The sequence below is a fragment of the Citrus sinensis genome, chromosome 6 (genome assembly GCF_022201045.2).
Source record: "Citrus sinensis cultivar Valencia sweet orange chromosome 6, DVS_A1.0, whole genome shotgun sequence".
Classification (NCBI taxonomy): Eukaryota; Viridiplantae; Streptophyta; class Magnoliopsida; order Sapindales; family Rutaceae; genus Citrus; species Citrus sinensis.
The window spans coordinates 21,097,259-21,110,655 of NC_068561.1; the positions used below are offsets into that span (position 1 = coordinate 21,097,259).

Below are 13,397 nucleotides of genomic sequence, written 5' to 3' on the forward strand. Positions count from 1 at the left end.
GAAAAATTATGTGAAGCATGTCAAATGGGTAAAACTCACAGATTACACTTTTCTAGCACAGAAACTAAAACAACAAAACCCCTGGAACTTATACACACTGACTTATGGGGGCTTTCGCCAACACCTTCTAGAGATGGCTATAACTATTACATAAGTCTTGTTGATGACTTTAGCCGATACACTTGGATTTATCCACTTAAGCTGAAATCAGAAGCCTTAGATGTCTTCAAGTTATTTAAATTGTAGGTTGAAAACCAATTTGACACTACTATTAAGAGCCTGCAATCTGATTGGGGGGGAGAATATAGATCATTTACACAATTCTTAAACCAATGTGGAATCATTTTCAGACATTCTTGCCCCTATACACACCACCAAAATGGGTTGGTAGAGAGAAAACATAGACATATTGTTGAGCTAGGACTTACTCTGTTAGCACAAGCCAAGCTACCATTTAAGTTTTGGTGGGATGCCTTTCACACAGCTGTTTATCACATTAATCGATTACCATTAACAGTCCTGGAACTCCTTACTCCTTATGAGAAAATTTTCAAACTTAAACCTGACTACAACATGCTCAAGTGCTTTGGGTGTATATGTTATCCTTACTTAAGGGATTATAACAAACACAAGTTTGATTATCACTCAAGCAAATGCATTTTCCTTGGCTATAGTCCAGCTCATAAAGGATACAAGTGTCTACATACATCAGGAAAAATATACATAGCTAGACATGTGGTATTTGATAAGTCAACATTCCCTTATTCCATTGACTCAGCCTTTAATTCCAATGAGTCATCACTCAGTTCAAGTTCATCCTTGATACCTCAACAAGTGTACCAGTTATCTACATTGTCTGTAACCCCAATGTCAGATGTGAACAGCTTATGCAATTCTCAGCAAGCAATTCCTACCAGAAGCAGTTCACAACATTCAGACAATTCTTCTCACATTGATAATCAACATTCCCATTTGCAAACACATCTACCAGCCACTGAACCATCTGTTGAGCCTCAAACTTCATCATCTCCACCTCAAACTGTACATCCCACATCAACTTCTATTCAACCTAATACACATCCCATGACCACCAGAAGTAAAGCTGGTATTTTCAAACCAAAGCTTTATACAACAACTCTTGTTCACAAAGAACCTGACTCTATGTATAAAGCAATGCAAAATCCAAAATGGCTTACTGCTATGAGAGAAGAATGTGCAGCATTGATGGAGAATGGTACATGGTCTTTAGTCCCCAGAATAGCTGACCAGAAAGTTGTTGGAAATAAGTGGGTTTATAGGGTGAAATATAACACTGATGGAAGTGTGGCTAAATACAAAGCTAGGTTAGTGACAAAGGGATTCCAACAGATTATGGGAGTGAATTGTTTTGAAACTTTTAGCCATGTCATAAAACCAGCAACTGTGAGAGTAGTCTTAAGTCTAGCTGTGATGAGTAATTGGAAGATAAGACAAGTTTATGTGAATAATGCTTTCCTTAATGGAGAGTTGTCAGAAGAAGTATTCATGGATCAACCAGAGGGGTTTATTAGTGCTGAGAAACTAGATCATGTATGCAAGCTTCATAAGTCTCTTTATGGACTCAAACAAGCTCCAAGAGCTTGGTATAATAAGCTGAAAGGATGTTTGCTGCAGTGGGGTTTTACAAATTCCAGTTCTAATACTTCTTTGTTCTTAAAAAGAAGCAAATCCTCAATGATTTTAGTGCTGATATATGTTGATGACATCTTAATAGCGGGGCCAAATAGTTATGAGTTAGAAAACTTCATTGCTGAATTCAGTACAAAGTTTGCTTTGAAAGATCTTGGGACACTTTCTTATTTCTTAGGCATATAAGTGCTATATGGTACAGACTGTATCTTCTTGTCTTAGAAGAAATACATAAGGGATTTACTGTCAAAGGTTAACATGCTCAGCTGCAAAGACATTGATACTCCCATGAGTACAGAGATGAAGTTGCAGAAGGAAGCTCAAGGAACCCTTGGTCATTATGTTGAAGATGCAACACACTACAGAAGCTTGGTTGGTGGAATGCAATACCTGGTATTAACAAGACCAGAGATTGCTTTCAGTGTGCATAAACTGAGTCAATATGTATCAGCACCAACACTGCAACATCTTATGGCTTGCAAAAGGGTGCTTAGATACTTAAAGGCAACACAAGATTATGGACTCAAGTTCATTAAAGATGGTCATATGAAATTAACAGGCTTCACAGATGCAGATTGGGCAGGGGATTTGGATGACCGAAAATCAGTTGGAGCCTATTGCATCTATCTTGGTCATAATCTAATTTCTTGGTCTTCTAAGAAGCAACCAGTTATTACTAGATCTAGTGCCGAGAGTGAGTACAGATCTTTGGCATCAGCAAGTGCAGAGATAAGTTGGCTGCAGTCATTGTTTTTTGAACTAAGATTACAGTGCATGGAAAAACCTATTATTTGGTGTGACAATCTTAGCGCTACTGAGCTAGCTCATAATCCAGTGTTTCACTCAAGAACAAAACATATTGAGATTGATATTCATTATGTCAGAAACAAAGTTCTTGCTGGGGATTTGAATATCCAGTTCATACCAAGTGAAGAGCAGGTAGCTGACATCATGACCAAACCACTCTCATTCACTCGATTTAGCTATCTAAGAGCCAAACTCAATGTCATGCCATGTCCCTTGAGTTTGAGGGGGGCTGTGAAGGCAGCTCATTATTCAAGTAGCTCAATAAAGCCACGTCAGCAGCAGATTGCCAGTGAAGAATGACAGCTTAGCATGATTGATTAATAGTCAATAATCCAGCTCATGTAAACTGTGATGTAACGAATTGTAGTTGGTTTTGGTTGTTAAGAAAGTTAGTTAGTCACGAGTTATTCTCACGTGTAAGTGATTGTATATAAGCTTGTGATTGACTTATGAATTAATTAGAATTGAATCTTCTGGAAATCAATCTTCATTTTCTCTGTAATTTTCTTTCAAGCCAAACAGTATAGTTCTGTTTTCTTTCAAGGTTGAGGCTCCAAGTTTTCTTGCTCCTCGTCAACTAGCCGTTCTTTGTGTTCTTTAAGGGAAGCAAATGTTATTGAGCCATTCCTTTCCCTCTCCATGTTTCAAGTCCTACATATGCAACAACTAGTAACAGATTAAACGACGTCCTTCTGTAATAAAATCAAGCCTTAAAGGCAAAACATATATAATGCTATTAAACTATCAGAAATAGTTAATACAATCATTGAAATTTGAGAACAAGCCTGCCTGCTGAATATCTAGTTTAATTTGCTGGACGGCAGCAAATACTGATGTGGTTGAGAGCGCCGGATTTTATATGTTACTTGGCTCGATCTCTGTCTTTTTGATAATGTATAATATTTGCGGTACCCTTCATAATTTACTTTCACTTTTGCTTGTTGATTGCACGAGTACGAATCAAGTGGTGTAAATTATTTATATAATTTGTAATTTTGGAAGACTGAGAGTTGCCCTGTGACAACTGATCAAAGATTCCGAATCAGTGGACAATATTAGTTGAGAAAAATCTTCATCTCCGACAACGGTGTCCCATATACTTTTAACTTGGGCAGATGGCAGTTAATACTGGTAAAGGAAATTAAATATAGAAGGTTATCTATGCCCTTCCTGAATTTGAGAAAATTAATATTTATACTCTCAAATTTATTTATTTATTTTATCAGAAAGTAAACCTTTCATTGCTCACAACACATTAAGAACATTTTGCACTTCAGACGGTAGCGAACCCAGCCAAATAGCACATGATTCCTTTCCTAAGTCAAACTTGGCTAGGGAGTGGGCATGAGCATTACAATTTCTGGGTACATACTGAAATATACTATTCCGAAACTTCTTGCTTTGCTTTTGGATCTTTGCAATTACCCAGAAAATTTATGTTCTACTACCCTGTGTTGTTTACTAAATCTATCACCCTGTTATACTCTTAAATTTTGAATAAAAAATATCAAGACTCTTTTTTATTATAATACTTTTAGACTTTATTAACTCAAAAAAAATGTTTGATTTAAATTTAGCATTTTAATGACAATAAATTATTAAATAAATAAAATAATTTTTACATACTTAAAGTAAAAATAATTAAAATCATTTATGTAATAGAAGAAAAAAATATTATAATTTATTTATTAAATATTTATATTTATTAATATTTAAATATTTTATATTATTATTCAAATATAAATATAAATCAATATTTAATAAAATTTAAAATTATTATAAAATATTAAATAACAAAGGTAAAAAAAATTAAAATTTAAAATATGAAGAGTATTTTAATACAATACCATCTAAATTCTAGCTCTCCGTAGGATTATTTTATACTCCTTTCATTGTATTAACCATCTCTTTAATGTAGTGTAATACAACTAGAAATTACAGCCAAACATGTGTTAGTACAAGAACAATATTTTAATATAATACAATATAGTATAATAAAAGCTACCAAACGCAGCCTAAGATTATAGCCGTTATTTTATTATTTTATAAAACGACGCCATCGCATGCGTGTTTGAGGGCAAACGATGGCTGGTGCTTCTCTTTTTACAACTTCGCTGGTGTGGATCTTCTTTCATTATAAATGGCTTCTTTTCTAGCATATTTTCTAGTGAGAGTTCATCTTACTAATTGAGCAACCCAATTTGGGAGTTCATCTAATTACTTCGTAAGGAACATAAACCCAAGTTAATTATATAGATAATAGATCCACAATTAAAGCCTGGTAAGAAAATTTACAAAAAATATAATACGTCCCCAAAACCTCAATTTTTAGAGGCCTTACCAACTCAATCTAGAATTATATAGGCTACAAACAGGAATATAAACTCTGCCCATTCAGATAGTGATATTGGTCGATAGTTTGGTATCGATCAGTTGACAAATGGCAGAAAAGACATTGCAAATGGGTACATATGTTTCAACTGAAAGTAGTACATAACCGTATATATAAAGTATTGCAATGAAAACCGTCCAGCATCAAAGGCAAATATATAAATATTAGCATTGAAAATTAAAGCGCAGCATCCAGCTCCTAATAGAAATTATGAAATCACACTGACATGACAGAACATATGGTCTGTATCAAAGTGAGTACAAGGAGCACAACCGCGGCGACAGTCCCTGTTCCTGTCCAAAGATTGGTGAAGTAAACCCTTTTCAAGGTTGCCTTTGCATTGTTCCAACGGTTGTCATAGTGATCTCTCAGATCCTTGATAATGCCAGTGTAATTGGATTCAAAAAAACGAATTTCTAGGCACAGGCCATTAAACATATCTGCCATTCTAGTACCGTCACCCAGGTAATTGGATATAATTCCCGCTTCAGCAAGCAAATTTACATCTTCGTCTGTGTCGATAAGCTTATCCATTAGATCAACATAATTGCATACGACGGCTTCGCTTGGATAGTGACACTGCTCCAAGGCCATCACGTTTCGCATCAAGATTTCCGTGCAGTCATCTACATCAATTTGTGGAATTTGCAGCTTAGCTACTTTCACGGATGGGATCCCTAGCCATTTTTTCTTTTCAAATTTTATGTCAAGCAAGCAATCTCCTTTAATACGATTAAACTGCACTCCTGACGCTTGCAGTTTGGCTGCACAAGGTAAATCTTTGAACCGTTCTTCTTGTTCTGGGTACTTTTCAAATCTTATGTCAAAGCATTCTCCTTTAATACGATTAAACTGCACTCCGGACGCTTGCAGTTTGGCTTGTTTTGGGTTCTTTTCTGGGTAGCTCGTTGTCATAAAATATCTGCTCAAATCAGTGAAGTGCAGTATTTCTTCCGCTTTGACTTCTATGCTATCACTGCGGTTACAATGTCTAAAGAACACACAAGAAAGTGAAATGAAGGGAGGATATCCATTTTGAGGGCCATGATTGGGGAAGGCTAATTGATATAATCCATCAAGGACGAAGAATGGGAGTTGGTTTTCGAGTAACCGCAAGTCCGACGAAATAGCTTCTCTTAGGCATAATCTATTTAGCAGACAATCACTTTCCTCTTTATAATATTTCAAGAAGAGCTCGATGATAAACACAGCATCATATAGAATCATGCTTATAAGCCTAAGTTTATCAAGCTCAATTTTTGTATCATAACTATTACGGATTTTTTTTTCGTTTTCCTGTATGAAGTTCATAAGCTGTTGCCATTTCTCAGGTGTGATTCGATTAACAAATGCTCTTTTATATCTTATTTTCTGCTTCGTCATATCATAACATAGGCCAACATAAGAAGATATGGCGCCTACATAAGACAGTGGGCCTATTGATATTACCTTTGGAGTGTAAGCTTCTTGCTTCACTTTGCGGAGAGGTCCAGGGACCCTATAAATACAACACTCTACTGGATGGGGCTCCAGGCTTTCATGGACGTCAATTATCCACTCTGCTTCTTCTTCAATGGCAGCAATTGATATTGACTCATTCTTTTCGATCTCAGAGCCCTACACACAACAAATTATCATCTGTCAGTTATAATAAAAATCTTTTTCAACGGTGGAGATTAAAGCTAAAATTAAAGCTGATATGTATATATAGTTTTTTACATGAATGATACCGAAATTTATTTTAGAAAAAAAAGATGAGAGAGAGAAGAATTACGAAATCGGTAACGATAGTTTGAAAGACCTAGAAGTCCTCAGGAAAATCGTTACCGATATACCACCACACAAAATCATTAAAAGACCCAAGATGATATATATGGTTAATTTAGTTAAGAAAAAGGGGATGGAGTTATGGAAGGCTTGGTCTAACATGGATAGTAGCAATTTCGAAAGTTTCTGGAAAGGGTTAGATTGGGCTTAGTAGCATTTACAAATTTTGATTGTTAACAAAATGAAATACTTTTTGTTAAAATAACGCTTTAAACATTTTTAGAAGAAATAATAGTATTTCATTTAATTTTAATTGTTACAAGTTGTGAAAAAAATTTATCTCCTGATCTTTTAAAAACTTTGTTTAGTAAAAATTATAACATTATACAATTGTTAAAAATCAGCTGATACCAAATTTTGAAATTATATTGACTAAACATATTTATAATGAACTATATGAAATTATTATTTCTCATTTTAATTTTGAAAGTTAGTTTAAATTGAAAATTATAATGATAAAGAGTTAAGTGATAATGGCAGCATCTAACATAGATCATTGTTATAAACTCAATTTTTTGAAGCTTTGACGTCCCTTCATTACAATTGCGTGTATATATTGTTCGTGATTTTTGGATGATGGTCACAATCCGAGATAGACTTACAACATTATAAACTGTCTTCTTTCACTCTATATATATATATATATATATATATATATATATATATATATATATATATAGATATCTATATTCTCGATTTGGTTCGGAATTTTATATATAAAATTATGTAAATATACTAACCACATAGTCTCATAGCTTTTGTGAATGTTCCTAGACTTTAAAATTCCAGATTAAAATTTAAGGATCCGTTTGATGCAACTTTTCAAGTAGAGCTTATTTAAATAGAGTTTTTGTTAGCAAAGTTTTTGTCAATAGAGTTTTTACTAAAAACAAAATTTAGTTGTTTGATTGTCAATAAAAAAATTTATTAAAAATTTATAAAATTACTTTAATAGACAAGTTTTTTAAAGTTATATTATGAAAATAATAAATAAGATTGTTAAACAAATAGAAGATATTTTAAATATTTTAACATTTAAAAATAGTTTTTCAACCTCAACTCCTAAAAGCTCAAAATTTAAATTTTTACTAATAGAGGTAAAATAGCTTATGAGATTTAGTAAATACTTATGGCCATTAAATAAGTTATACTAAACAGACAATAAGAGGAGTTTGCATTGTAAATTTGTCATGGACTGGAATATATACGTGTGTGTGTGTGTGTTTTGAATTTTCGTATAGGCTTAGTGAAATTACCGGGAGAGCGGGGGTAACTCGAGGACGCCAATTAGGAGGGAGAGCGGGGGTAACTCGAGGACGCCAATCAGTGTGGCGACCCCTAGATGACAATGGAACCAAATCCCTACGGCGACCCCTAGATGATTTATGTGGAACCAAATCCCTACGGCGACCCCTAGATGTTGAGTTTCTGTTTTCCATTTTGAAAAGTCGTTTCAACCTACATAAGTAGTAACAAACAGATGGAATCAACCCTCAAAAGAAAACGTTGCATACTGCTACTGAACTTAAAATTGATAAACCATATAATTAAGTACGTTATAAACAATTCTAGAATTACGACTCAATAAGAAAAACATGTGCAAGCAGTTAATGACAAATTTACAGTGATTGAAATTTGAACACCATGAGGCTACCTGAATAATCTGCTGGACGGAGTCGGAAGCAAATACTGATGCGGTTGAGAGCACCGGACTTAGATATCGATGTTATTTTAATTATTTCACTTCTCTTTTGTGTTTTGATAATGTCTCTTCTCTTCCAGTTGCGCTGCCTATAGGCGAAGCCTATATTTAATTCATCGCAGTCAACGTCAATAAGTGAAGAGTCAATGCCATGTTAACAGCTGTAAAAGATTCCAAATCATGGACTAGACGAAACCAATTTAGAAAATTAAGGGTCTGTTTGGTATTGTTTCTGAATTTGTATTTTTTGAGAATAAAAATAAAAATAAAAATGGTGTTTTGCAGTTATTGTATTTTGAATTTAAATATGCGTCTGGTATCATTTTCTATATCCTGTATTTTAAAACTGAAAACAGTAATATGCGTTTGGTAGACAGTTGAAAATGATAAAAATAGAAAATATGCGTTTGGTAATATTTTTTTCAAAAACAGTTTTTATTGAGTATTTACATTATATTTATAGTTATAAAATAATTATTTAGCTAATACATACATAAATACAACAAAATAATTTAAATAAATTTATTATGTATATCTCTTAAAATTATGCATAAAATTATGTAAAGCGCAACATGCAATTGGAATTAAACGTTACTTACGTAAACTATAATTATGCATATCCCTTAAAATTAAAAATCGCGCTTTTAAAACACCAAAGCATCACTGCTCTTACATATACATAGATTATAAATTACATAAGCCAATTTAAATTAAGGTCGAGCTCTCATAAAAAAATTTTAACTCTTTTTTTTAGGGCACAATAAAAAAATGAGTTTTTTTTTTGTTCTCATTTCTACAAGTTGCAGATTGAAGTGAATTTTCAGACAATATTTTCAAAGTGACAGACAATAAATTCAAATTGTGAATTCCATCCAAAGCAATAAATTGAAATTACAGATTGTTTAACTGAATTCTATCCAGGACAAAACTTGAAAAATCTCTATTTCTATCAAATAACAAAAGCCCAATTAAAAGGCAGTGCTGCGATAACCGTGGTCAATGAGCTTCAATCTTTACATAGTAAGCAACACTCTACCAATCGGAGGAGGCGCAGCCAAGCGCTTGAAGGAGGCTCAAGCTCTTGAAACATCAAGAAGACGTGAAGAAATGATAGCTCTTGGTTCAAGTTTCCAATATGGAAGCTCAAGCTCCAGCAGATTACAAGCCTATCCACTAATGCAAACAACCCCATTTGAGCAACCGCAACCACCTTTACTAACTTTACAGAACCAGGAAATATCTCAATATACACAAGACCCTTCGTTTCACCAAAGTTATATCCAGACACAGCTCCAATTGCACCAGCAGCAGCAATCTGCTGGGTCTAATTACTTGCAACAATCAAGCCAGAACAATCATTTTTATAATACATATCTTCAAAACAACCCTGGTTTGCTTCATGGGTTGGTGAACATGGCATCTAATTCATCTTCTGTGATTGACAATAATGGGATTAATCTACAATATCATCCTATTAAAAACAATTAAAATCACTCAAATAATTTCTCAAAAATTTACTTAAACAAAATAAATAACAGATCCGGGAGAGACACAGCGGCTGGGCAAGTGACAGATCCGGGAAAGCAAAGACGGAGCAGCAGCGGCTGGGCTGAGACGAGAGAGAAAGATGTTGCAACTGAGAAAGTGCAGATTTGCTGCAAATTTGAGAGTGCAGATTTGCTGGGCAGTGGATGAAGATAAGGGGAGGGAGAGAGTGCAGATTTGTTGGGCAGTAGATGAAGATAAGGGGAGGGAGAGAGCGCAGATTTGCTGCAACTCGATCAAGAGAAAGGTGAGGGGAAAGAGAGAACGGCAATGAAGAGAAAAAGAGGAGGAGGATCACGATTTTCTTTTGTTTTTTAATTCATTTTTAGGTTTAGTTTGTAATATTTGCAGAACATGTTTAAGTTGTTTTCAGTTGATTAGTTATAATAATGAATCCGAATTTTTTGTATTGTAATTTGTTTTTTGAAATTAACTCACCAAACATGTATTATATGTGTATTATGAAAACGAAAATGAAAACTTAGCTTGGAAAAGGGTACCAAACAGGCCCTAAGCTTTCATCCCGATAATTAAGGGTAACCCATATGCCACTTGGGCTTGTAGTCCAGTGGTGAATCATTGCCCTTAAAGTTAAGCATGACTATGAGGGTAATGGTTCGAGTTCTCACGGACTCAACCTCCCTCAATTAAATATAATTGTGTGGAAATTATTTATAACATCTTTCTCCCTTGCGAAATGCGAATGTAGTAGAGACATCCCTCTTCCGTAAGGAATATTTGGCTGGACATGTACTTTATAGACTAAAAAAATATAATAATATAAGTCTCATGTATATATATCTAATTGTAAATATTAATGTAATGACCTGCTGTCATAGCAGTTATAAATATTTCTGTGTAATACAATAATATGATACTTAATCGGTTAAAAAAAAAAGGGCAACCCATGTATTATTTTGGCAGCTAGTGTCGGCAAAGTAAAATAGATATTTATTGTTTTCAAGTACAGTACTCCATATTTCTGGTTTCACTTAACTTTGTATCATTCGAATACAGAGTAGGTTCTAACTATGTATAGATGTAAGAAGAAACTGGGGGCAGAGGGACTTGTTTATGACATTAACTTCTGTCATTTCTATTCATATACAGAGCAACATGTTCCATATCAATTAGGTTAGCACCCAAAAACTAGGCGTCACATTTAAAAAGTTTGAGAGTGAAGCACATTTTCTTTTTGAAGTATATAAAATTTTACCTTCTTACACATTTATTGATTGTGGAGAATTTGCTGGGATCGATTGGATTTGAAATTTGTCAACGATTTGAAGCTTCGGATTATTAAATTCATGATATAATATGTTTTACTAATGTGAGAAACTCATGAAATTTGAATTTTCTGAATTATATTTATATAGAATTATTTGATTTGTTTTACATGTGTGGTATCGGAGCATGGTTGAGACAATTCATGATTTTTCCAATAAAATATGTATTTAGTCTCTCTTCATCATGTTTATTTCTACTACTTCCGTGAGGAAGAACCGTCTATATGAGCTTTTTTCTTTTTCTTTTTTAACTTTGTTAAAACTTAGATTTTGGCTCTATTTGAATTTAAATCTGTGAATATGATATTAAAAAATTTGTGTGAATGATATGAAAGAATTCAATCTGGCTGTGCGGCACTTAAATCGATCATGTTTATCTATTATATCTATTATTTGTTGAAATGAAAGTACTGTTATTTCTTCTAGAAAAGAAAAAAAGAAAAGAAAATACTGTTATTTATAAAAAAAAAAGCTGTTATTTCAATATATATATATATAATGCAAGCGGTCGCCTTAATTCACTTCACTAATTTTTCCAATCAATTAACTGTATATAAAGATTTTTTAGGTGAATGGGATTTACGGTCTTAGTGAGACGTGCATTTTGTCAAATCTCACGTGAAAAACGGAAGGCAGCCGAGGCCCACATTAACAAATAAGCAAAAACAGTCTCCATTCCATTCTATTCTAATTTATAAACCGCTGCATGATAGTTATTAAAATAATAATAAACGTGTTAAAATTTATTACATTGGGAAAGGATTTTTGATAATATAATGTAAGGGTAAAAGCTCATTTAGTCCTTATATTTTAAAATTAGTATCTATTTAGTCCTTATATTTTTAAAAATACCTCGAAACGTCCCTGCCGTTAAAGTATTGATACCCCTACCGTTAAAGTATTGATACCCCTACCGTTACTTTTTATTTCTTTTGACTTACTTTTACAATATTACCCTTTTATAATTTTTTTTGTTTGGACATTAATAAAAAGAAAATAATTAAATTACCAATTTAACCCTAAAAAAATATTATATTAATTTTTAATTGTCAAAAATTAAATTATTACTTTTTATTTCTTTTGACTTACTTTTACAATATTACCCTTTTATAATAATTTTTTTGTTTGGACATTAATAAAAAGAAAATAATTAAATATTGTAAAAGTAAGCCAAAAGAAATAAAAAATAATAATTTAATTTTTGACAATTAAAAATTAATATATATATATTATGGTTAAATTGATAATTTAATTATTTTCTTTTTATTAATGTCCAAACAAAAAAAATATTATAAAAGGATAATATTATAAAAGTAAGCCAAAAGAAATAAAAAATAACTGTAGGGGTATCAATATTTTAACGGCAAGGATATTTCGAGGCATTTTTAAAAATATAAAGACTAAACAGACATTAATCTTAAAATACAGAGACTAAGTGAGCTTTTACCCATAATGTAAAAGCGTGAAACAATGGACGCAATTAAACCTGAAATTTCCGGTGGGTGGGTTGGTACTTGAAATTTGTATCGAGGTGTAATTGTGCTGTGTACGGCGTAGCAGTACTACTGTCTATATTGCATTCAAAATTTCTCGAAAACAACTCCATGATAAAGACAGCATCATATAGAATCATTGTTATAAGAATCCCCGGACTTATATTTTATGTACCTTACATTTACGCACATAAATAGAATGTGATAAATTTACCATGTTATAAACTCTAGTTTTTTCAAGTTTTGAAATCTCTTCATAACAGTTGCGAATACGTTGCTCATGATTCTATATGATGCTGTCTTTATCATGGAGTTGTTTTCGACAAATTACCTTAGGAGTGGAAGCGCGGATAACTTGAGGAACCATGTCAATACTGCAACTCTTAGATGATGTATCTATGGGCTCCAAGTCTTTTTCCTTGACAATTAGTGGCTCCTTGAGTTATTCGATGGAACCAAATGTTAAGTTTTTTCTTTCCATTTTGAAGAGTTGTTTTAGGTCCTACATAAGTAGTAACAAACAGATGGAATCAACCCTCAAAAGAAAACATTGCATACTGCTACTAAAGTTAAAATTGATAAACCATATAAGCAGATTACAAAATATTCTAAAATTACGACTCAATAAGAAAAATATGTGCAAGCAGTTAATTGCAAATTTACAATGATTGAAATTG

The 13,397-nt window shown here is 32.9% G+C and overlaps 1 protein-coding gene across 5 annotated transcripts in view; it reads right to left on the reverse strand.

Annotated features, from left to right (window-relative positions):
* LOC107175322 (putative UPF0481 protein At3g02645) overlaps window positions 1–13,397 on the reverse strand; it is a 114,647-nt gene that overhangs the window by 29,995 nt on the left and 71,255 nt on the right. For 2 of the 5 annotated variants that reach the window (XM_052443612.1, XM_052443610.1), the window contains exons 2-3: window positions 7,951–8,152; window positions 4,843–6,484 (exon numbers count right to left, since the gene is read on the reverse strand). In XM_052443612.1, the coding sequence (XP_052299572.1) occupies window positions 5,084–6,484; window positions 7,951–8,133 (1,584 nt within the window). In that variant the 5' untranslated portion in view covers window positions 8,134–8,152 and the 3' untranslated portion in view covers window positions 4,843–5,083. Of the gene's footprint in view, window positions 1–4,842; window positions 6,485–7,950; window positions 8,153–8,348; window positions 8,452–13,050; window positions 13,223–13,397 lie in introns of those variants that run through there. The other 3 variants (XM_052443611.1, XM_052443613.1, XR_008055797.1) reach the window with 3 other exon arrangements.